The sequence below is a fragment of the Haemaphysalis longicornis genome, unplaced genomic scaffold, assembly GCF_048455015.1.
Source record: "Haemaphysalis longicornis isolate Haplotype H1 unplaced genomic scaffold, Haemaphysalis longicornis Haplotype H1 scaffold_5, whole genome shotgun sequence".
In the NCBI taxonomy this organism is placed as follows: Eukaryota; Metazoa; Arthropoda; class Arachnida; order Ixodida; family Ixodidae; genus Haemaphysalis; species Haemaphysalis longicornis.
The window spans coordinates 146,310,127-146,336,641 of record NW_027526385.1 but is presented as its reverse complement, the minus strand read 5'-3'; the positions used below and the strand labels follow the sequence as shown (position 1 = coordinate 146,336,641).

The following is a 26,515-nucleotide window of genomic DNA, read 5'->3' as shown; positions in this document are numbered from 1 at the left end:
AAGTACTACACTTACCTACCTCACTACACTTTGCAAGTAGCGCCTGGTAATCCACCAAACACAATCACCTCGCACTCAGCAAAGTTTGCAGTTATGCCTCCATGATGTAGGTTCCGATGCACTGGAGCGACTCATTCCTTATGAGGTGATCCCGTCCGCAGTGGAGATGATCCCACTTTCTGTCAACCAGTGTTGCGTATCTGGTAGTGTGACCAGTAATGGCGTGCGTTGGTCCGAAGCTGGGCCAAACATTTGGGCTAAGTAGGACGAAAAAAAAAACGTTATGTACAGATATTTACATAGCGTTTGACTGAGTGAAAACGGTGCCTGCGCTCATGAGCGCGCGAAAATAAATAACCTGGTTGGGCCACCCACTTTCACCCTTTCTCCCGCTGCTTCCAGGAACGCAGCAATCGCGAAAACCCGTTGCACTTAAATAGTTCTCCACACACACAAAGAGAAGGCACTTTTCCTCGTGCACATGTCAGCGTTCGGTTGATTCCGGTAGTGCCACCTTCCTCAAGTCGAGGCCCTTATGACCATCTGAGGTTGAAGCGACCGGAGAATGCCTGGGCATGGTCGTTAATCCAGCGTCGACCACTCGTTTAATAGAAAAGCCCTGTCGGCCCCACTCACACGAAACGTTTTCCAATCGATTGCAGACAAGTGCACTTTTTCTCTATGCCAAAGAGGCTAAGCCGCGTTCGATTTATGGCGCACCCGTCCCTTGCCCTTTCACTCCCTCAGCTGTAGAAAACCTGACATCCATTGGCCACCTGTATGTTGGGCCACATTTAGACTCAAGTGCAGACCTCGCCTGGATTTCCCTTAAAATGCCGGACCCGGGGGCAATGCCACTTCATTGATTAATAAAAGGTTTCTTATAACAAGTACTACTACTGTGACCACTACTACTACTGCTACTACTACAACTACTGCTACTACAGCTACTACTACTACTGCTACTACTGCTACTGCTAGTGCTATACTACTACCACCACCACGATTAGCACTACTACTACTACTACAACAACTACTACTACTGCAGCTGCTACTACAACTAGTAGTGCTACTACTAAACACGCGCCACGGTGGCTTAGTGGCTTAGGCGTTGCGCTGCTGAGAACGAGGACTCGGGTTCGAGAACCACCCGCGGCGGCCCCTTTTCTGATAGAGGCGAAAAGCAAAAACGGCCGTGTGTTCGAGATTTCGGGGCTCGTTAAAGATCCCCAGGTGGTGCAAATTATGCCAGGGCTCTGCAATACGGCGTGCCGCATCGTCTGCGTTGCGTCGGTGCGCGAAACCCTACAATAAATTTATCAATCAACAACAACAACAACTACTACTACTACTATCACTACTACTACTACTTCTAATAATACTAATACTACTACTACTACCACTACTACTAGTACTACTAATAATACTTCTACTACTAGTACTGCTACTACTACTACTACTACAACCACTGCCACAATTACTATTAATAGTAATTGCCTTATATCCAGATCCTATCAAACGAAAGGATCTAAATTTTTTATGCAGCATTCCCACGAGTTCTTTGATCGAAATGTAACCAGAAGCCGTGTAAGAAACAACTCTGAGGTGAGTTGTTTCCGTTGCAAATCGTAAGTGTCCGGTTTAGGGTAAGGTTTTTGCATTTTGTGTTTGTGTTCTCTTTTGTATTATTTGTGGTTTTTATGAATTTATTGAACAATTGTTTGAACAATTGTGTGTTTTAAACCATTATTGGGTGCTGTTTATTTTTGGATCATGCATTAGGGCTATATAGTCTTGAACCCGTCGTCAACGCAAAATTGGCATAATTGCATAAAACGCTCAAAGACGACCTGCACAACCAAATGCAAAGCATAGCAAGCGCACCAAATGTTGGTTGGACAATGTTGGTTTCTTGAAAACGCGTTTCAAATATCCCAATGTTAGTTCTGCATTAGCTTTTTCAGATGGACGCACGAGTGCTATAGGAAGTGATTGGAAAATAAAAAGAAGGAAACAAAAAACACCACTTATGAGGAATCGCCCTGAACAACGTGGTAATGTATTATTGCCCGGTTCGCATGCGTTTAGTAGATTGTGTCTTATTTTGCCACTTGAGAGCAGCGAAGATTTCTATGCTGCTGGAATATACCTGCATGTTTTTGTCCGACGTTTTTTAATACACCAGGTGGCGGTATGCTTGTAGTTGAACGCTTTTGCACCGATTTATAAGGAAAATTTCTCCTTAAGGCAGCAGCTGGAAGTCAAGCAATACATATTACACTGTAAAAAATGGCCCCTTTTACGGAGAAAGCTCGTGGTAAAGTGCTGCTGGACACATTTACGTACTTTAGACAGCGGAAAGAATTTTAAGAACGTAAATTCCGTAGTACGAAAAGGCCGTGACAAAACAAACACTCCTTCAAAAAGCACGTCTTTTCGTAATTAATAGAACCTTCAGAAAAGAAAAAAAATACTTCGACGAGGAATCGAACCGGCAACGTGGAGGAATGGGCACGACGCTCGAGACCACTGCAAGACCGCACGAACGCTGCACTTGTACCGAACAACCTGTATACTACATGGATGCCCACCCTTCGTGTGCCATACGTCGGTGTTTACTAGCTGGCTTACAGATTTCCTGGCCGATAAAGTGCGATGTCTTAAATAGCGCTTACGCGGTAGGGTTCCGGGAAGCCCCCACAATAGTTGGTCGCCATTAATTCCGCTGTTTCGTGAAAGCGCTGGCCAAAATGTGTGACTGGCTGCGACTGGGATTTCGCACTGCATAAATAGTGCTTGCTGTGACTTGGTTTTAAATACTTCGAGCGATATTGATTCTTTAAGAACTAAATTACCATCCGCAACTCTGCTTCTGCACGCAAAATACCTCATAATTTCTACAAGCGTGCCGGTGACAAACGCATGTGCAGTTTGCACGTCCGGGGCAGCGACGTCACTGGAGCGTCGTAAAGACAAGATACAGCGTTCGTGTTTAGCGGTATGGGCCTAATGATCCTCACTAAGTTCACTGCACTTTAGACACTAACGAAACAGGACCGCATTCATTACGCCAAGAATGTTGACGGTTGGCAGTTTTCGCTTCTCGATTGATTCCGGACGATCGACACGACAATATATTTCTTGCAGTTATTAGATGCGACGCTGAGAGCATCTCTTGTCGGCGGCCCTGTCCTTCCTGCGTGCGTCCGTTGTTGTTGTCCGCACCGCTGCCTTCCTTCGTGCATCCGTTGTTGTTGTCCGCACCGCTGCCTTCCTGCGTGCGTCCGTTGTTGTTCGCAAGGCTGCGTCTATCCTCCACTCTCCCCCTCTCCTCACCGATAGCGAACACTGCGTGCGTCCGTTGATGTTGTCCGTACCGCTGAGTTCCTGCGTGCGTTCGTTATTGTTGTCCGCAAGGCTGCGTCTATCCTCCACTCTCCCCCTCTCCTCTCCGATAGCGAACACTCTCTCGCTAGGCGCATTGAATTGGATTCGATTGGCTTGGCTTGGCATGGCGTGGCTTGGCTTGGCTTGATTTGGATTGGATTAGATTGAATTTGAATTGGATTGGATTAAAGTGGGTTGTGTTGGATTGTGTTGCGTGAGCGAACCAGGAGAGAGCGAACACTCTCTCTCAACATCTGCGGGTGTGCGGACCAGCGCGCTCTCACTCCGCCGGTGGGCGGCCTTGCGCGCGGTGCTGCGCATGTGCAGTACTCTCTCTCACCGCGGTCTCCTCTCCTTCGGGCGCGCTGTGCATATAACCGGTGTGCCGCTCTCAGGCGGCCTTTCGGTCGACGGTTGCTCTCCGCTTGCGTTTGAACCCCCGTCAGCGTCGCATCACACCAGGGTTCTCTCGAGGGGAGGTGGGCGTAATTTTTAATAAACTGGTCGGTGTCTGTTCTGCCTCATACAGAGAAAACGCCCGTATTTTGCAAAGCAGAAAAAGATTCCGTTTGACGTGTAACGGAGAGAGCATCCGTATACTGAGGGACGGAGCGCACTTCCGTTAAATTAAGGGTGTTTTCTTTGTTCTGCATCAAGCGGAACACGGCTGTGTTTTATTACGGCCATCTCGTCCGTAATTTGTCCGTAAAATTACGGATTGGTTTTACAGAGTACTTTTGTGGCATTTTGTTTCTCCTACAATAGCGCTAACTACGTTGTACCAATCGAAACACTTAGCAATTAGGGCCCACTTCCCTGGGCTGCATGGTAAACCGATACTTACACCATTCTAATTTCTTTATCGGTTGAGGCTTTAGGGACGACCGGGGAAGCACCCTATTACGATGTGTTTTACATTGGATGGCTCGTCAGTTCAACTAGAAAAGCTAAATACCATAACCTGCCCGTACGTTGAACATATATCCCTGGGAAACGAAGCGTAATAATTAAAAATTGCGCCAGTGCGCAAGAAGGCTTATTATCAGCAGCGCATTGGATATGTTCTCTGAACCGCAGGCGTGGGTACAGACGCTGCCAATCTCCCTTCCGCTTAACATTGACCCCGTTCATAAATGAACATAAATAGAGAAAGAAAATGGCTTTGTTTTCGACATTGCAAAGGTAGAGAGTCCCTTCGGAGAATAACATTCAGCCTGCGTTCCAAAAGCAAGTACTTCCCGAGACAACTGGACTATGCTTTATGGAATACCTTATCAACTATATCATTTAACTTTGTCCCTAATGTCAATAAATCAATTATTCAAAATGCAAGGCTGAAGTGTGCATGCAGTTCGCCCCAAAGAATATTTATTCTAATCCTGTCAAATGGCCCACTAGAGTGGGCTGATTTGCCAGATTATGCTCACAGGCCAAGATTAGTTACATAAGTTACCGAATGAATTTGTTCGTTTCTCATCGTGAAGGCCTTCAAATATTTGTGCCATAATCGCCCCACCTCTAAGGCAAAAAATATTTCTACAGATAGCTTTCCATCGACACCAGCCCTCTATAAGAGAGGTAATAACTTCAACAATTGAGGGTAGTAATTATGTAAAGAAAAACTAATCATAATGCCTAAATCTTTGTGGTGTGTCCTACTTGTTTATGCTCTTCACAGTTGGCTTCATACTGCAGCTGTGTTGTTCCAAGCCTGCGTATAACGGGCCAGAAGGCGCGCTACGGGGATGCGACGGCGGCTATAACGTTTATTCAATTCAATTGCTTGATGTCGCAGTATTATGGTTGCTTTAAGGAAGCATATACGCGCAACTGAAAGCTTATTTAATGGGCACTTGTTAAAAAGCCTTTGCATTTACGCGGAAGTAATGCTTGCTCGCTGTCACTTTGTGGCTACTGGCACGTAAACGCATATTTGGAGTTGCTTTTGATCTTTAAGACATGTAGTGCGGTAGGGTGTTTGTGTTTTTACGATTGAATGCACAGATGAGGTGGAGGTGTTGCAAAAGTTGGAAGGATGTGTCTCGTGAAAGAAGCATTGTTTAGATTTAGGAGTTATTTCTGTCAACATGATGACCACCGTTCTCTGCTTATTTACTATATCTGGCCGGCTTTAATGGACTGAAACATCTGTCGAGGTGTAATTAAATTATTGATCAACACGAGGAATACATATTTCACCTGTGCACTTGTCCACTTCCGAATTTCAAACATTCGAAAGCTGTCAGCGGGTCATCCACTTCTTTTTAAAGCATGATTGAAAACATAAATACCTAGCTTTCTATAGCATTGCAAACCTGGTAATAATGCGACGATGCTTTTTTATCAGATGAAGCCTCTATCAACAAAGTGGCCCGAAACCAATATTTTGAAATCGAAGTCCACGCCGTAGCAGACTACACTTTGAACGCCCTATTTAATTTTGAAAAAAATCTTGCAATGTATATGGCTATTACTTTCAACATTGTAAGTATTTTTTCTACACATGTGCAGCTTTTAAAGTTTATTTTTCAGAGGAGTCTTATAAGAAAACTCTTAAGCCTTATACGCACTGAAGTTGTAAAACTGTATGAACATGAACACCGGTTAGCGGATTCTAAATTATCTGAAAGCAAGCATGAAGTGGGAGTATTATTAAGATGTTCTGTTAGTGCGCCCGAGGAGTAGTAAGATCGGATGTGCCTCCTTCGAAATATATTTGCTTTAAGAAATATATTGAGCTTGTTTACCGTCAAATATTATTATTGCGCCTTGGCCACTTCGTCATATTTGTAAGTCATGTTGCAAACAGGGGTGCACTAACAATTTTTGTAATAATAAGCGGCTATGAATCTAACTGTAATAGCGCATCATGAACAGGTGTATATTGCATTCTTAAAGAACACTAGGACGGTGCTCTGTGGTAGTTCGTGCATAAAAACCATGGCCGCTGCTTTCTGTCCTATGCTGTCAACTACAATCTTTGTTCCTGCTAAACAAAGCACAATCTTAAGGCCGAATACCAACCTAGAAAAATGACCTTACTAAGGGACTCAAGAATACGGTCGACCATATGCTTGCAATGTCGGTATCCCAAGATCACCAGGATTGCAATGATACTCTCCCCTACGTAAGATTCACTTGGTAATATAAAGACGCGGCACCACCGGATATCTCTTTCCTTCGTCCTTACCCTGCCTCACCCTCGTACACCATGCTGCCTGTTTCAGGCGAACGAACCTCGGAATATGCTCGGGACACCTAATGTTGGCTCATTTGGCTTGTTAGATGGCACCCAAAGGCACACAGACTCTCACACAACTCAAAAGACCCGTTTTTAAAAACGCCACAACAGTGCGGAAGTTGCCTTGGCCTCCTTTTTGTTAGTGTATACTTCTTAACTCCGTTCTTTGGTTTTCGTGCGCCGTGCCTCTGCTTCTCGCCACCATTTGGCACTGAGAGATTCTCAGTTCCCTCTTCAGAGTCCCTTATCGCATAAAGCATGCGTCGCCACCATCATCTACAAAATCGTTCTTATGAATATACCGCCCCACACCACAGCACCGACTCCTAAGCTTGTTCATGCAGCATGCTTCACCCCTATCAGACAGGTCATTCATTTGCAAGTCACATTCTTTTTCATCAGAAGCACCCAGACTGTGCTTGTGTCTTTGGTGGGTGGGTAATATCACGTATGTGCTGCTGCCCCCGCAAGAGGGTAAGGAAGTTATTTTGCGTCAAATGAGCAGTGGCTAATCGTTCCCTCTGTTGTTACGTGCCACTGCGCTCCCTACGCTGAGGGGAAGCCTATATAAAAAAAAATAAAGACATCAGTCAGAGATCAGCTATACAAGCCGTACGACACCCCGCCACCGCTGTTCCCATTGCCTGTGGTGCCTTTGTAAATGTACTTTTCAATACCTAATCCCCGCGGCCTCTGCGGACATTTTCAAACTTTTGTGTCCATGCATAAGCTTAACTGGTATGGTCGGTTAGAACTTAAACTAGACGGTGCGCGCGTAATAGCCGATGAAGATATCGCTTCTTTTATTCTGCATTTGGTTTTACAGCCAAAAATCTACCTCGACAAGAATTGGGCTCTGTGCATTTCACCTAAACATAAGTAAATACTACGTGCGTTCGTACAAGTGTTACATTAAGTTTTAAAAGTAATAATGGATAAAAGCTTACGTGCACATACTTTGCGTTTTTTATGCTGGTTAATGACAGTTTTTGCCTCACGGCCTGTGTGCAGGTTAGGCCTTCTTTTCCAAAGGGTAAAAAAGAACAAAAGGCGGCTGTGCAATATTTTTGACTTCTCTGTTTTTTTATGCTTCAATGAGTGCATGAAGTACAGTATTATTGGGTAAAAACTAGGCAACCGTTGATATCACGATTTTTTTCACTAGGTCAAAATGAAAATAGAATCAATGAAAACCCATCATTTCAGCTTGAGGGTAGTTGGATTGAGAAGATTTCGTGTAAGTTCCCCAAATTTTCAAAATATATGCATCGTTGATTGTTTATGCAGGTGAGAAAATTCTCGTGTCTGGAACAGTAACTACCATGCGACATTGTCTTGTTTTAGGTGTAAAACTGTTTGTTTACTTTTTAAAGTATAATGGTTGTTAATTTATTGGGCAGCATCGAAAAAGTGAGGCAAGACAAAGAGCTCTTTTGATACGATTCTCTACATTTAAATACCAATGAAATTTCAAAAAGGCGTAGGTTCTCGATGCGTGCTTTTCATTTGTTTGCCGTGTGTTGAGAGCGAATAATTTTCTTTCTGTGAAACTTTCATAAACCTTTAGGCCTGTTAGAGAAGAGCGAATGTTTGGCGTGAAGTTGAACCAAATACTTTGTTTATATCTTTAAAAAGAAACAATATAATTGACAGTCTCACATTCTCCATAGCAGCAATAAAAAACGTATTTTGGCACAGATAAACGCCAAACCTTTAAAAAGTATTGTGCATTGCTAGCTTTATGCCTCAATGTAAAACGTCGCTCGCAGGACTGACTAAATTTTGCATTCGCGGAGTTTATTTATTTGTATTTACATAATAAAATGTTTGGTAAAGCATTCTCAATACAGTAACAACTGAAACTCTCAATAGTGCACCTTCGTGCGATAGGGCTATAAGGTACCCTCACTATTTACAGAATGAGACACTATGGTGAAAGTTACTTCTACAACAGGCCGAGTTTCACGTTGCTGCCATAACAAGTATTGTCCTGGTCTTACCACGTAGGACTTCGTTTTCGTGCGAAAACCATACTTACAGGACTCAATTCTTTTGCTGAGGCACTTCATCAAATTATTACATAAACGCATTCAAGTAACCTACAACACAATGTTTCTGTTTAATTCTAGATTTACAGAGCTGACCCTTGCGAAACCCTTTGCGTTCTCCAACCCACTTCTTTGGCGTCATTTAAACCAAAGTAACAAGCTAATACGGTAAAATAGGGGATGTCTCATAAAATGAATGAAACGACTTATAATTTCGCAGGCCAATAATAGGTAGTAGAACTCGTAACCGCCGTCACGGATGTGAGCTTACTGAAGCACCGCGAAAACTTCATAACCTCAACTTCAATCCGCATACCTAAATGCATTGGCATAGATTCAGTTAATAATAACCCGTTAACCACCTTTTTCTAATGCAACATAGAAGCCATCAAATGACGTTCAAAAGAAAGAAAAAGATTTGAAAGACGAAGGCTCGCACTTGCGCCCAAGCGAAGAATTCTACTGAAATTACGCGCCCACACTGCACAGGCGTAAGCTGGTACACGCATTCACGTCGTTTTTTGTTGAAAATGTGAAACTTTTGGAGGCAGAAAAAAGCAAACAACCACTCCTAGAGAGTTTTTTTTCGAGCAAATGTGTATGGACTCCTCTGCAAAATCTTGCAATCGTGCTGCCACTTCCATACTACGCGTGATGGGAATGTAAGAAAAAATGTACGTGAGTTTTCAGTGCGTAAAATGCCGTGCCATCTTCACTAACGGGAAACCAGATGAATGAGGGGCGCAGCATGCAATGTGTAAGTGTAGTCTTGGCATCTTGGTGTTTTTGCCCACGAAGGCGAAACAGCGTGTAGAGGTATACAGATTTGCTGCAGAACTCTCTTATCCTCGAAGCACTAACTGGTCTAGCGCGAGGCTTTGTAAAACGGGTGTCAAAGTTTTTTAAATCCGTGACTGAATGATACCGCAACGACAGAAGGAGCCAATAGCCAGAGCCCCTAAAGGGCTTCGCGTCAATAATTACGTTTCGCTGCCACTGCCCCCAATATTGGCGATACGGACGGGGCCTCGCTACGCGGACATGAGTAGTGACGCCTGGATCTGGGAGCAACGCTCGATAGTATTGGTTGTTACGATTCTTGCTTCACTTGGTGTACTCAACTTATATATGCGCCGTGGTGGCGTTCATGCAAGAACACACAGCGTAAGGTGGAGCTTGCAAGTTTAAACTCACATAAGGCGTATCTAACATATATCTACTGTGAATATACACACTGCAACAATCGTCCACTAAACGTGAATATAAGTGATTGATTAGGTGTACACTCCTTCATTTCTAGCAACGCCTTAATGAAATCTTGCATTTTTTTGAGTGAGAATACCCAAGGCCAGCACGATTGCTTAAGATTCAGTTGTGTTACATCAGTGCGCTGAATTTAAATCTGCTGTGTTTATTTACGAATTTACTCCCAGGAGGAACAAAAAGAAGAGGGCGTCGTCATCAAAAGGGAAGGCTATGTCGATGTCGATGCCACCACCATTGCTTTTGCAAAATATACGAGCCACGATCCAGTTTTGAGCCAAGCAGACATTGTGGTTTTAATGACAGGGTTTGTGTTACGGTTTTTAACATTGTCTTTTAGAACCTTGAGTACGCGTGAACTACCGTATGTGGTTCCAAAATGTTTATAAAAAGGATAAAAAAAATTCTGAAAAGGACACAAATAGGAATATTGGTGATTATCGCAAAAAGAGTACTTATATTCGTTTGTGGATACATCAGGCATATACATAATTTTGTTTCATGAATAAAAAGAGCCTATTCCAAATGTTGAAACCCAAAGTTTTAAATCAAGATAGAGCAGAGGAGTGACGCACAAAACACCTGGTTTTATGTTAGTCACGCTATTCTTATATGGAAACTTTTGCGGCAAGTATTACGAATAGATTAAACGCCGCATTCTAAGCAAAAAAAATATTGTGCAGAACCCATTACCAGCTCAAAGAATGTAAAGCGTTTTTAGGTCAGCTGAGCCAGACCATAATAAGCTGTATTGGAATCATTCGTAGAAGCATTTTTTAGAAGCTGTTTTGTTTGAGTTCAGTTTAAACTGTCAACTACAATAATTCGCAAAATACGATGTCATTCGCAGGTTTTAGCAAGTTTAGCATGATGATGTATAACTCTCCTTTTAAATGGTATTGCAAGCTAGAGAAACCTTAATAAAAACACATAGGTATTGGTGGATAAAGATAAGAACTAGAGATGAGAGTATATGTGGGGAAAGGTAAATTGAATTCACAGACACTCGAGGAAGGCAGAAGAGAATGCATTCACAGACACTTGAATAAGACAGAAGATAAGGAGAGCAGAGAACGAAGCATGCAGGGTAGTATTGGGTGATAAGAGTTTGTGTCCGAAGCAAATTCGGGCTCAATGCCAACAATACTGGAAGCTACCAAAAAAGCAGATCCGGAGCTAATATTCAGTATGGTAGCGCTTCCACGTGAACTAAATCTGAGCAGGCTGGCTGTTGAGTGCATTTTTGCAATGCTCCTCTGCATTTCGTTCCCCGTACTGAAGTCACTTGTTCTGTGTTGGTTGACCAGTTAATATTTTACGCTATTATGTGTGTAATGCATATATGGCCAGCGATGCTTTCTTGATCGGCTGGCCCCGGGGTAGCGACTTTCTGAACGGCTTCTGTCGAATTAGTTTTCACTTCCTATGTTGATGGAGAGACGTGAGGGTGAAAACAAGAGTGTTTTTATCTCCCTGAGAATTTGTGTATTGATGCTTTCTTCGAAATCGCGGTAAGCAAGGCGAATGGCTACTACAGAAAAGAGACGGATTTATCATTGGTAACCACTCCTAGTACTGCGGAAGAGCACACCGACTAATCAGCGCTATTGCCTAACAAAGGCACTGAACTTGTCATGTCTTCATCGAAGAGGGGCACCTTGCGCCCGCACAGTATCACTGAACGATGGAGCACGATAGTTGTCACTCCCAATACACAGCTTACTTCATAGGGAACGACAATGCAATGATAAACCATGTTCATATTTCCACAGGACATGCAGACAGTGTCTATATTAGCATGACTTGTTACCAGTGTCGTGTGATGCCAGGGATAGCACAACATTTGCGCCGAGGCTGAAATAGCAGTGTTTTACACTACAAACAACGTGCCCCTTTCACTCAAACAATTCCCCCTTTCGCTAATAAGAAGGACTCATTAGATAACATTTCTGTTTATACAATCAACATACACTCCAAGCTGTTTGTAAAACTTTACGCAGTACCGTGGAACCAAAGTAAAGAGTCTAAGGTTCGGTCCACTCAAAGTGGCATTGACAGGAGAAACATTTAGCCGCCGCAGTCTTTCCGCTCAGGCTCCATGAAAGTGTAATGGCTGGTCCTTGTAACTTCCAAAATGGTTTCAACTACTAGTGCAGGCGGAGCCTCTTTGCTCAGTCACTGACCTGCAACCTTACCTACGACTTGCACTAATTCTTCTAACGCAATAAACAGCGTCTATGCGATGGCAAACCACTGGGTCTTACTGTAAATATACGAGCCTGGTTCACCACACGCGACCATCCGCTACACACACACACACACACACACACACACACACACACACACACACACACACACACACACACACACACACACACACACACACACACACACACACACACACACACACACACACACACACATATATATATATATTTATATATATATCAAAGTTGCAGTCCTTATTGCCAGTGCTGTTTGGCGGTTTTTTTAACAGTGTTTTATGGTGCCGAATAACGTATGATTGCATTTTTTTTCCAGGAATAAATAATTGAAAATTCAAGTCGAGAAAAAATGCGCCGTTTTTTCCGGAAGCGGGAACCGTTTTTTCCGCTTCCGGAAAAAACGGCGCATTTTTTCTCGACTTTAATTTTCAATTATTTATTCCTGCAAAAAAAAAATTGCGAACATACCTTATTCGGCACCATAAAACACTGTTAAAAAAACCGCCAAACAGCACTGGCAATAAGGACTGCAACTTTGATATGTGTCCTTACGGAATCCCTCGTCCCGTACATCTCTGTTCTAAAATATATATATATATATATATATATATATATATATATATATATATATATATATATATATATATATATATATATATATATATATATTCAGAAATGGGAAAATAAGGGGCTCGGTGAATTTGGACACAATAAGGATTGGCAGTCAAGAAAACCTCGGAAAGTAAAGGGGGAATGCGGTATGCCATAGAAACAAATGAAGAATTGTTTGAGTCAGAAAGAAAGCGGTGAAAAAATGCCCGCCGGGTGGGATCCGAACCCACGACCTCCACCACTGTCTTTCTGACTCAACAAATTCATCTGTTTCTATGACCTACCGCATTCCTCCCTTTGCTTTCCGAGGTTTTCTTGATAGCCAACCCTTATGTTAAATATATATACGTGTATATTTATATTTATATATATATATTTATATATATATATATATATATATATATATATATATATATATATATATATCACAGAAATAAGAGTGGGCAGTCTAAAACCTCGGAAAGCAAAGGGGAGGTTGTTGTAGGTCATTGAAACAGATAAAGAATTTGGAAAGAAAGTGAAGAAAAAATGCCCGCCAGGTGGGATCCGAACCCACGACCTCCAGAATACCGGTCTCGCACCAGTGGTTATCTCACCAGAGAGGTGCAAGGGAGGGAATCTGTTGGAGGGAATGTGGAAGAATTTTGATTGTTACCTGGAAAAAGCCTCTGTGTTGTCTAATGACAGCAATGAGTTGAACTGTCTCACTTATCCTTTCACACATATGGTCATGCAGTAAGCACTAGCCGTAGGAGAAAAACAGGCTGCATTCGAATCGAAGGTATTCTAGAAAACTAAGGACCTATTGATCAGCGCCGGATTATCTTAGTCCGCACTCCGCGACACCAAAGATAAATGGCAGAGCTCTCCAAATTGATCACCGAAAGCAAGAGTGTTTATAACCAGGCTTACAATGTTGCAGAAGTTGAAGCAACTTTGAAGCATGGCGGAAAATTGAAAGCGACTAGACGGAATTTTATTATAGGCAAAAATGCAATGTAAGCACTCCGTGACGCTAGGAGGTTCTACTACAGTAATTTCTGTATCGAGGGGGGCATTACATTACTTATTACTCCAAAATCCGGATGATTGATAGGCTGAATGTTCCTCGGTCTCGAAGAATTTCTAGGAGGGAAAGCGAAGCATTATTTAGAATACCTTGAGACCTGCCAGCTAGTTCAGGAGGGAGCACACCAAGGGGACAACTGACTAAAAACTAACTTTCCCTCTTTAAAATTCTTAGAGACCATTTTACCAGTCAACTCAGCCTCTTCAATTACCAGATAGGAGCTCTTCCGCTAACTGAGCCGGAGAAACTAGATCTTAATATTTTTATAAATCGCAAGAAAAATGATATTAGCCATAAGCAAACGGTTAAGTTTCAACGTGACCAGCTTTCCTCGCGAAATACAGCTTGCGCTGTAGAACATCAGCGTCTCAATATTCCGGACTATGGAGTACTAGGTCACGTAACCACCCCCCTCGATATAGAAATTGCTGTAGTATAATCTCCTCCCCCAAAAAATAACCCTAGTGAAGAAACGACCTGCTTCGATACCTGCCCCAGCAACGTTATTGACATTTATAAAACACTACCGGCCGCTGAAAAAGGCATCCTAGAATGAGGTCTAACTTTATGTCCCACAAATAACTCTGTGTATGAATGCGCGGTACATATAGATAAGACTAAAGTTTCTCGGAGAATGAGACAAAAAGAGTTTTTTTCGGATAAACAGGACCAACCTAATATTAACAAGTGCACCCTCCACCCACCTAGCACTTGGACTCCAGATGTAGATATATCTCCCGAATTACATCTGTACCTAAAGTCAGTATCAAGATAAATATTGACAATTATCAAGCAATCAAACAAGCGCAAGAACCTAACTCCTCCGGAAGAAGTTACCCTGAATAGCTTATCGCCCAGAACCGACATAGTCATAAAGGCAGCCTACAAAGGTGGTAGCGTAGTTGTTTTGCCTATGGGAAAATAGAAAGATGAAGCTGATAGGCGGCTCACCAACCCTTGCCACTAAAATCCCTTAGATAACTATTCGAGCCAGGAGTACAGCCTAATAATTCTTCAGATCTTCAAAGATCGGCAGTCTAGAGAATATTTTCGACCACTGACCTAAACTTCATGAAACAGAATATTAAGAGCTCAAGATGTTTTTATCTCCTCGCAAAACTCCAGAAAGTCCCCGTAGAATCATTCTTTACTGCCAACATTCCTGGCAGACCCATAGTTTCAAAAAAAACAATACCCCAACCAAAGCAATATCTCCGTTTCTGAATCATTACCTATCCGACATTCCAGCTCTTTCTTCTTTCGTTGAGGACACCCCCCTTCTTCCGCATAACAGAAGAGATGAATAAGGGTGGGCGCCTACCCAGTTGAACTTTCCTTGTTTCTCTTGACGTTGCCGGATTGTATGCAAACATCCCTTTTGTCGAAAGAATCGAAGCTATTTCAAAAGCTTTATCAGAGAACCCGCACCAACATGCGGCAGAAGTGTACATAAATTTGTTAAAACTAGTTTTAACTCTCAAATATTTTTAATTTGACTCGTCTTACTTCTTGCAAGTTTTTGGATCCAGCATGAGTATCCAGTCGCACCGACAATTTTATGGGGCAACTTGAGGCCACCCTGTTACACACTTTTCCGCAGAAACATCAGGTTTACTTTGGCTACACAGACGACATCTTTATAATTTGGGAACACGGTCGCGCGACTCTAGAAACGTTTATATCTTATCTCAATTCATCGCATCTGACTAATAAATTGTGCTTCAGCATTCTGAAACAGAAGTGAACTTCCTGGATACTACCATCATTCTAGACAATGGTAAACATAAAACCACGCTTTTTAGAAAACCAGCAAACAGGCGGCAGTATCTAGATGACAAAAGCCATCACTCGAGACACTGCAAACACGGGATTGTTGTAGGAAAACCCATGAGACTTAGAAGAGTATGCAGTGATGACAGCGACTACGTAAAGCATCTAGACGAACTCAAGTCCACCCTTATGAACAGGAACCACGCCAAACGCTTGCTTGATCAGGCGTATCATATCAAACTGCTTCTAATCACAAAAGGGATGACGTGCTCAACAAACAGCGACAAAATGAAATAGCCGGGCCACCTACCCTAATAAAATTTTAAACACCCTCCGTAACGCAAACAATATCCTCCGGTAATACTGTTCCATTTTGGCAAGTAACGACCGACTTAAAAAGCACAGGCAGTAAATATATTCACAAGAATATTTCATGTTTTACTTGCATTTCATGCATCATTGTGTATATGGTAGAATGGTTAATGCGTCAAAAAAGTATATAGGCCTAAACACGTCAACCTATGAGCCTACGCCTTAAAGGTCACCGGGAGATCCTCCATAGCTGTACGATCTCCATAGCTGTATCGCAGCATTTCAATCAAATAGGCCATAATTTTGATGACATTAAGTTGTATATACTTTAGTCAAACTTTAGGTCTCCTAGGAACATAAAATACTGATAGTTCTATTTATTCACAAATTCAACTCCATGGAAATTCAACTCCAAATTCAACCTGCTGGAATAGTGCGCCTAGGGGCAACCCATAATCCTTGCGATACCTAATTAAATACAGCATTAGACACTGTCTTCCTTGTACATTATGCAAAGAATATGACCCCTCCCTCTCCTCCTTATGTGGCCACCTAATTCATTTTGGTTTCATTCCCTAGCTTCCAGTTTAGTACGCGCCGGCATCCCTACAAACGTTTTCGTGGAATTACATTTAACTTTCATTTTTTTCTGTCGTTTTTGCTCCGCTTTGTCTTGTGCCCCGTACATCTCACTAATAAATTTTCATTTTTTAGTTTCAGGAAAAGCCTGTTCCAAAAATGTTGCTGTTGGCGAAACTTGCCATTTCAGTTGGTCGTTTATTGCTTTTTGTGTGTGTGTGTGTGTGGTTTTTCTTCTTTTTTCTGTTTTATTTTACCTAGTTTTTTTGCCCCTTCTTTACCTTTTATTTTCACCTGGGGCTTGGAGATAGCTTATAACAAGGATTCCCCGCCCCACCTGTTCTGCTTCCGGCGTTTCTGAGAACCTTTCCATAGTGCGCGCGGTGGGCAAACGAACCCCTCTCATCCTTTCTCTCCAAGAATTTCCTGGAATATCAACCCCCGGCTGACTTCCCTCTTACCCACTTCGCTGCTCAAACTATACAACCTTCTTCCCCCCTCAATATCTCCGCCTACATATTCCCAAACCAATCAGCTTTCTGAATTTCGCTTCTTCTCTCCTATCACCTAATGACCTCCCTATATAAAACGTGCCAGCCAGGCGAGGGTTTGCCCTGACAAAGGCAAGCCTCTTTGCTGAAACGTTGGCAACAGACAGTCATTGTTTCTACCATGTTCGAAGTTTTCTTTTCTTGTGTTCACTACCATCTTCAACGTTTTATTGCTCACTTGAATATATATATATATGTATCTATCTATATATATATATATATATATATATATATATATAGATTTATATAGAGTAGGATACACCGCAAGAACAATAACAACCAAGGTTTACTTACTTAGCGGCAACGGGACTTGCCTTCATCAGAGTAAAGTTACATGATTACATAAAGTTACAAGACAGAAAGGCCTCTTTCTGAAACGTCAGAAAACTTTTATTCTTATTTTTAACGTCTTTCCCGTTTGTCTCTCTACTTACCTTATTTTTTCGCGGTCTGTGTGAGTTTTTATGTTTCCATACTATATTTATATATATATATATATATATATATATATATATATATATATATATATATATATATATTTATATATATATATATATATATATATATATATGTATATGTTCTGTAAGAGGCAAAATTTATCTAATCTTTGATCCTCAAATATTAAGATAATCGGGCGCGTGCGTAAAGCTGTGAGCGAGTGAGCCAAAGTTATCTATTTCCGTTGGAATCTCATTTTTGAAACACACCGAATTTTTACGTTACCTTTGTTTTTATTTGTCTTCATTGTGCATGTCCCTAATCTTACTTATACGATGTTCTCTCCAATTGTAGAAAAAATGTGAATTATTTCTTGTGTAAATTTTCCGGAACGTTTTTCTAGTGCAGCCTAAACAATAACCTTGCGTTGATATGCTGCTTTTATTTTATCAGGAGACATACAGCGATTTGGTACGGGGAAGAAAAGCACTTGGTGGGAGGTAAGTGAATATATTTAATTTGGGGAATACGGAGCCTACTGCATGCCAATTGCGCTGTGTATATTACTGCACCAACAAGTGCTCCCATGCACGAATCAGCGACGATTCTGTTAATCACGAAAATGACTCTTCCCAACACATTTTCGATATATATCCTACGTGTAAAAATGAAGGCTCTGTAAATACATGTAAGCGTACCTAATCCCGTAATACATTGAGAGGGTGGAATAAACGACGTTAAATAAATCATTTGGGTGTTCGCAGAGTTCTGTGAAGGGAATGCTTGAAAATATCTCGGTGCCTACCAAATTCTCGTTTACACACCCGTCATGTATATCGTCGAACTACTAAAACCATCACCCAATTCTTTCGGTACGGCAAGGGAAACCGTCGAAGTAAGTTGCCTTTATCTCATATACGACTCCGTTTTAGTATCCTCGCAATGAGTACACAAAATGTTTCCTCCTACGGTTGCGACCAATGTAACAAACACCTATTTGCCGTTCGATGTCGTTCACCGACCTTCTAATCCCGGCGTTCTTATTGACCACTGAGGGACACCAGAAATACCTGAGCGGGATCAGGAGACACGAATATAATTCCTCGGCTCGTTCACGTTAAACTGGTCGTCTTTCGGTCCTCTGGTCGCAGGACCTCGAACGCAAATATATAGTTACATTGGTACAAAAACAGAAGTGTTTCGCTTTGATAGAAAAGATCCATCTTGAAGTCTATCTCAATTGCCGGTTTGCTTTATTGATTCACCCTTTCTGCTTAATCGCAGTACCACCAGCTTTTTATTTATGAATTTACGGAAAGCAAACATCATACTTCGCTGCTGCTGTATTCCAGAATTCTTGATCATCAACTGCTAAATACGCTACATACCTGAATTCTTCCAGAACAGCTTTAAATAAGTTTCTTTTAACGTAACTACGATATTTACATACAAGCGTGTTGCTCTGTATTTTGGGCCCTGTTGTAAATATTGGTATTTCTTTATTTTGCATTGTTCTAATTCTTTCACCACCCTCGCCGCAGCAGTGTATATGGGTGGATCCATTTATGCTTCTGTTCGTTTTTTTTGTTGTATTGCTGGTTTTTTTGTTTTCGACTGTGCGACCGATGATTGCTTTTTTTTTGTTTATGCCTTGGGTTTTTTTTTATGCTTCATGCCGGCCGATGAACATTGTTTTTTGTTTGTTAAGCTAGCATTGACTGAACATCCGTACACTTCAAAGTTTTTCTTGTATATTTTACTGGCGTCTTCATTGTAAATTCTTGCGCCATATTGCTGAACTACAAATGAACAGTGTTTTTATTTTCTGCATTCACATCTTCTGCTACCATGAATATTGACTACATTTGTGGCATTTACTTATGGAGGTCCCGTCGCAGCCCATGGACACTAGTGGGCAAAACATAACTTCCTGTATTCTTTTGCAGAAAAAAAAACAAGTTTCATTTGATTTCTTTACATCTGATTTGAAACGGGCCGTATACGTTAACATTGGAATAGGAGTTCTTACTCAGCGTCACACAAACTAACGAAAAAAAGAACGGAAACACAATGTACTTTTGAAGAAGATACTTATCTTTCTTCAGATAGCCATAACGCTCCCGCCTCCCAGTGCGAAAGGCAGATATTATTTCCCCGTTTATTTTATTTTAGCTCTTTACAGCAGCGGCTATTTATTTACGGCACAACAATAACAACCATTCAGGCATTTCGCAATAGCAGGTGCAAAGCATTTTGCCTCAAACTTAAGCAATAGAAAACACCAGTGACCTGCGAGGGTTTTAATGGTGTCGCCCAGTTTTTTGGCACATATAGTCGTTTCAGTACCTGAATACTTTTTGTAGGGACACCAACTTACCATAAAAACACCAATCACACAGGGGTGACAGTTTGATTACAACTAAACACCAAGTAATCCTTGTTGCTTTCGTTGCTGTAGCGTACAGCGAGACGTGTCTTATTGCACGAAATTCATTTCACTGGGGCCTACTTTACACGAAAACACATAACATGTTATCACCTTGGTGCTAATATACTTAAGAATGTTCTTTTGTGTTACATTTATGAACTGCCAATTTTCCAGGCATGGCTTTTGATGAAGCTGTATGTGACCCTGATTTTAAAATAGCGGTCGTGGAGGATTTCGGTGGAATATATGCAGCCTCCAACCTAATACCACATGAAATGGCACACGTGTAAGTACTTCTCATGCTTCTCAATATGCCTGGGCGAGAGGGCATATTTTTTAAAATCACCGGAAAAAAATTTATTCAGGTCCGTAAAAAGACAGGTCGGTGGAATCAATAACGCCGTCTCTATATTTTTAGTGGACAGAGAGCAGGCAGTTTTTTTTTATATTTTGATGTACCCAAAACCTTTCACACTGTTAAAATTCCAGTTCTTCTTGAGAAAAAAAATTCGGCGTTTTTTTCTGTTAACAATGTGTAAAAGATTTTTTGACCATCAATGCTGCTTCTTAACTCTAAATGACGTATATTATACAATCACTCAGAATGTATTTACACAATCATGGGAAAGAACGTTTCTTAAAATAACGGAAATAGGAATGTGGGAACGAAGAGAATGAGCTGTGGGTGGGCATTAAAAAAACTGTGGTTGAATTCTCTGTCATAGGAATCGGTAAATCACGAAAGTGAGACGTGGTGCCAAATATGCCGTAAAATCTGCAGCGACGTCCTGCTAGCGAGCCGCTTCATGAAAGGCGCGACCACTTCGGTCCTGCTCCGTGGTGTATATGGCAGACGGTTGCGTTGCGACGAGCTGGGCTTATGGAACATGACAGGTAGAATTTTTTAACTTGAACCGTGCACACACGAACGAGTTGCGCTGCCGGCTGGCATTTCTCTTCGCATCAAATCAGTCGGCGTTCGCATCATTCACCCACTGGTGTCACTACGACGCAGCTTACAGCAACTGTCGGCGCTTGTCCGCTTCATGATGCACTACTTTGCTTCGCCTCTCTCTTATAAGGCAGCAAAATCCGGCTATGAAACTTTCTCTGGCATTTCCTCTGTGTTCTTTGTGCTGGCGTCATTTTCTTGATGGATATGACGTCATCGAAATCTTGGTGTGTCCGGGAATAACAGAGTTTTGATAAAATTGAGAAAGTTTTCATTGTGCACTTTCTTATTCGCATTTGACGTTATTTAGGCCACACTATATTGTGTAAGTCTGCCCATTCCCATAGAAAAGAAGCGGTACCTCAAGACAACAATTGCAACAACACCGTAAAAACAGCCACACTGTAATGCATATGTACAACAGGAAATAATACACAGAAGCAGAAGAGCTCTCACACAGTGCTGTAATTCCTATTGGGAATAATGTGGAACAGAGTCCTTCAAAGCATCCAAGGAATCTCGTTGAATGATAGGTTGCTGATATCTCCACTGTCCTCTGATGTCATCCTCTAGACTAAGGTCTGTTTCTCTGTTTGTATATTGAGGCACAAAGAAGCACAACATAAAAAATCATAATTACAACAATACGAACAAGCACGCTGTAATAAATGAGCAATCAGGGACAAAGCAATTGCGATCATGAAACAATGGACGAGAACACTGAAATAGTTCTTTTTGTATCCTTGCAAGTGTATTGAATGCGGGGACTAATACCAGAAAACAGTTTGAAAATATTGCCTGAGAAATATATAAACAGCACCATTATCTGGGCCTCGAGAACGGTATGTTTTATTTTGGTTTTATAGTGCCCATGACAGTACATGATTGCCAATGCTAAACACATGCAGCAGGCATTTTGGATAGCGAGACGGACCGAAAGGTGGGTGCCTACTCCCCTGTTCTTCTCACGAATTCTTATGTAATGTCATCAAAAGTTTCTGCATCAATTCTTTTACTGTGCTTTTTTCAATCTGAAATTGCGACAACCTCTCCGAAGTCTTTCGGTTCCCCAATCATGTCTTCACTCGGCGCAGCGCACAAAATCGCTGCACAGAAGCGACAGAACAAAGTATAGACAAATAAATCTGAACATACGTCACGACGTTATCTGTGACCTCACGAAAGTGTTCCCCTTTATTTTGTAGCATCTTCAAAATGCCTAGGGTTGTGATGTCATAAGCACCATGCAAAAGAGATGGTAGAAGTAGAAGCTCTGTCCAGAGCCTGCCTAGGTCAAAATGTACTGCATGCACTTCAAAGGCCAGCTTTTGTCTTTCAACAGTAAACTGATTACCCCCCGCTACGTTGGCTGAGGTACCTTCAAATTTTTCAAGATATTGCATTCCCGGATAGTTAAAATGACGTTGCATGTTATTTATTATCCGGTCGGCTGCAGCAAAACACTCCTGGCGCTGTGCTCCTTTAACGCCACGTGTAACTGGCTGAAAGGGCCATTCACTCACCTCTTACCGACTTGGCGATTTAGCCGGTCTTGCCTGTGGATGCTCCTTGGGGTCTGTGCCCGCTTCGGTTGTGCTCGTGTGCTGCAAAAGCGCATCAAACGTGGTATCAAAGTGCAGACGTTTGATCGCCTCCAGGAGAATCTCTGCCGCCTTTTTCGCAACCGCCGATTGCAAGGTTGGACAATGGAGTGCCCTTCTAAGTTCTTAGGAACGCCCGAACAAATCTACGGAAATTTATATAAATAAGAACGCTTCATATTTCTGCAAGACGCTGTGTTACCACCTGAGGATGGTCATGCTGCCTTCTGTCACCTAACCTGGTATCTCCGAAAGCTTCTTAAGCGGCTACTCAAAGCTGGATGAGTTGTGACCAAAGCTTTGAATAGACCTCTCTCTAATGGTTCATCGAGTAGGGGAACGTGGTAGTATATTTTTTGGACTGAACCCGGTCTCCTGTCGTCGCACACTTTAGAAACTATAATGTTCGCGTAAGGACGTTTGTGATTTTTGTAGTCAAAGATTACATTAGAAATATTTTCAAGCGTAAGAAGAGCGCCTCAATCAATAGCACGACTCCTGCTAGCCTCATGCAGTGCAAGGTCTAAGCACTGATTACTGGAGTCGATATACAAAGAACGATGCTCACAATCGCAAGTTCATTTTCGTACATCCGGAAAATGACTAGTCATATTTGCCGCTCTATCACGGCAGTAGCCACAACCGCAGTAGAAATTTTGGCTGCGGCGCAATATCATGTCCTTCATAGCAAAGTATGGGGTCTCAGCTCGTCTGTCGGGCTCGTTATACATGCGGAGATGCTCTTCGCGAAACCTAAGGGTCTTCCTCTGCACCCAGTGCACCCAAAAGGTGAACTGCTTGTCACCTATCATATCCGCTTTTTTATCAGCCATGATACGGTACAAAACCAGAGACTTCATGCCCTCCACAATCTCTCGTAGCGTGTTATGCGCCATTACTTCTACAAATTCATCCTGCATGTCCCCACTCACCTATTTATCTGTCTAAGTCACCCACGCTGTAAGGACAAGGACATCCTCAGACTTCTCATGAAGCAAATAAAGAAATTTTTAGCCAGTCAACGTTGTCTACTTAGAGCTTGCTCTGTGGGGCAGATACGCAGCACGAAGGTCAAAAAGATTAGAAGTACGGCCCTGCGCTCCGCTTTGATATTTTGTTTGCATTGCTGCGAAAGGAGACGCACAATACGAATGCGCCCTGGTGTAACAAGTAACGTCATCGTGAAATTGGCTCTTTTCTTGTTGTTCCAAATTTTTTGCATCCTTTTTTTTTCAATTGAAAAACCAAAATTAACAAAAGCTGGTTTCATATTACGAGTGATGTTCAGTTTTTTAAATGTCGACGGCACTCGTGAGAGAAGATTAAGCCGCTCTTGCTTTCGCTGGACAGCCAAGGAAATCGCTCGAAACAGCCGCGTTGACACCATCTACGCTGTTCGCTTTTGGAGAAGGGGTAGTTTTCGGCCAGAAGTGACGGATGGTTGTGCGGCGCTAACTCTTCCTCGCTCAATGTCTTTCTCGAATTCTCGAATGCGAGCAGATGCAGATCACTTGTTTCATCTAAGCGAGTTTGGTTCGGCCGTCCGGCAAGCCGGCCTCGATTCTGAGGCTCTACGACTAAAATAAAAGGCATTCATTGCGTCTTCTTTTCCAACTCGGTTTTTACAACATGTGGAATAAAGTCTACAATATTTTGATGAGGTTATGCCTAACGAAGTTGTATTGTTGCTTAACAATATGCGTGGTCTTTGAAATCTGGATACACTTAAAGTATTTTGCTGCTGAGCAATCAGTTGAAGGTAGTGACTCACCGAACGACGGCATTTGTGTTGTCGGCACCGGCTAGAAAAAATTCTGCAAAATTTTTACTGTGCTTTGCTAGTACACATCTACATTTCATACCCAAAATTTCGTAATATTATCAATTACTGCCATCACGGTCAGTGCCTCCCACTGCGCGATGATACGGTAAAATGCGCCTTTCAGAGAAAGCATGTGGCAGGGGCAGGGAAAGGCGTATAAGGAAAAAAATATTAACAGAGGCATTTTCATGAACAGACTCTTGATAAAAGACAAAAAACTTTGCACTATTCTACCTCAAGATCATCCGCTTGTAAGGCATGTACGCTTGTTAGGCGTGTACGTAAATACTCATATCGGCTCGTGTAGTGGACATATTATCTAATGTTTAGTTTGGACATAGTACGAACAGTAAATGCTTCCCCGATTTGTTCAGAACCAATGCCTAAAATAGACAGTAATTATAATAATTGTTCACCTGACGAAACCAAACGATTTCAACAAAGCACTCATTGGGTGGCCGGCTTCACCCTTTGACGTAATTAAAACACCTTTATTCTGGAACTCCGATATTTTATAAATTTTTGTAATTGTCGTTCGGCCGCAATTAGAAAATCAATACTTTACCCGGAAAAAGGAACACTGAGTATTCAATGAGCAGGCTTGTTTTCGCACCCAAGTCCGCCGGAAAGCGGTGGCCTCATAGAAAGAAAGCATGTTTCAAGGTTTTTATATTCTTAATTTTCAATATGCTATTTTCTAAAATAGTCGCGAATAAATTCTGGAATATTTTGAAGCATTTGGACAAAAAATGGGTACTTGTTGCATTGCTCAGATATGATATTCGGGTAGCATAGCGGGACTCTGCAACGCAGCGTTGCAATCATGACCAGTAGACGGCCCGTGAACCTCTCAAAAGCGTAGACCACCAGACATAGGTAGGCGAATGCTCACACTTGTGATACATTTTGAAGAAAAGCATATATACAAATTTATTTCAAACAGTAGGAAGCTAATTTGGTAACTTTTAAAGTTCCAACCTATCGGGAGTTGACCTGGTGGCCTCAAAAACTGATGCACAAACTCCGAACACTGCGACGCACAGTGGTTATAAAAGAAATATCCCCAGAAAATACTTTACCCTAATTATAAAACACGTGTTAAGAACATATAAGGTCCGGTATATGAGCTCACCCGTCAGGGTCATACGTAAACAGGCACTCTGTATAGTTCAAAGTACGGTAATTCCAAATGTTTGATCGGCTGGTCGCGTTGCAATTCCGCTATAACCTAACACTCCCTAAATTCCTAAATTATGCAGTGTTTTGCTAAAATATCGCCAACGAGTAGTGCAGACGGATACGTGCCCGCATGGCGTTAAAAATAACGTTACGCTTTTAGCTCAGGCATTGTTATCCTGTATACGTTGGTCTACCTGCAGCTCATATGACTTAGCTGGGCATCTCCTGATGCAAAAGCCATTGTCTGCGAATATTTATCCTAAGAGAGGAGGAAATGAACCCCGATTGTTATTACACTCAGTAAAAGTTCCCAGAATAGGGTATGTTACGTTCTTGGTTGCGAACAGCCTTCTTGATTCTACCCATTACGACGTTCAGTATTACGTCCACCGTGGCTTTGAGGGCCAGGTACAGAACGTTGCACCTAACCTAGCTGCTGGATTGGATTAGAGAACGCGATAGGAATGGTTTCGAGTAGACCAATTTCTTAAAAATGTTTCTTGCATTACGTATGCGAGTTCAATAGGAGGGCATTGCAGGTGAGAATATTGCGAACGATTGAGTTGTAATCTGGTGTACTAAATACTGGAATTGAAAAATTTCAAACATTTCAAGTAAGTGTCGCGTAGCTGTTGCCGCGGGACCGAGCTGGAGCACGATTGCACCAAGCACGCGGAAAGAGACGAGGAACGCCAGTGGTTGCCAATCCGAAAAAGAAGGCGCCAGCGCTCATTTGGGGCGCTATAAATAAACAACTTACCGACATCAAGTGGAGCCACACACTGGTGGCTGCCTAACAAAGGGCTGGGCGGCTTTAGTGTTGTCTACTTTGCCCCCCTTGAAGACTGAACTGAAGATGGAGGACGCCCGACACTTCACGTAACAAGTTCACATCGCAAGTTGAGGCGGTTCGGAGGCAGAACCCGCCGGCCACTAAGTGTTCGTGTCACACCATCCTTGCGCTCCCCACCTTCAAGGGGCAGACCGAGGCAACTGGAGGGTTTCACTGCAGTGTTAAGCTGAAGTCGACGAAGGGCA

General features: G+C 42.2%; 1 protein-coding gene across 1 annotated transcript in view; it reads left to right on the top strand.

Moving 5' to 3' along the window:
* Positions 1-5,739: 5,739 nt before the first annotated feature.
* The window catches only part of LOC144139433 (A disintegrin and metalloproteinase with thrombospondin motifs like), an 83,206-nt gene continuing 62,430 nt past the window's right edge, over positions 5,740-26,515 (top strand). Inside the window, exons 1-5 of the mRNA XM_077671765.1 lie at positions 5,740-5,871; positions 7,794-7,865; positions 10,110-10,246; positions 17,949-17,995; positions 20,098-20,209. Coding sequence (XP_077527891.1) covers positions 5,845-5,871; positions 7,794-7,865; positions 10,110-10,246; positions 17,949-17,995; positions 20,098-20,209 — 395 coding nt within the window. The 5' untranslated portion in view covers positions 5,740-5,844. The remainder of the gene's footprint in view (positions 5,872-7,793; positions 7,866-10,109; positions 10,247-17,948; positions 17,996-20,097; positions 20,210-26,515) is intronic.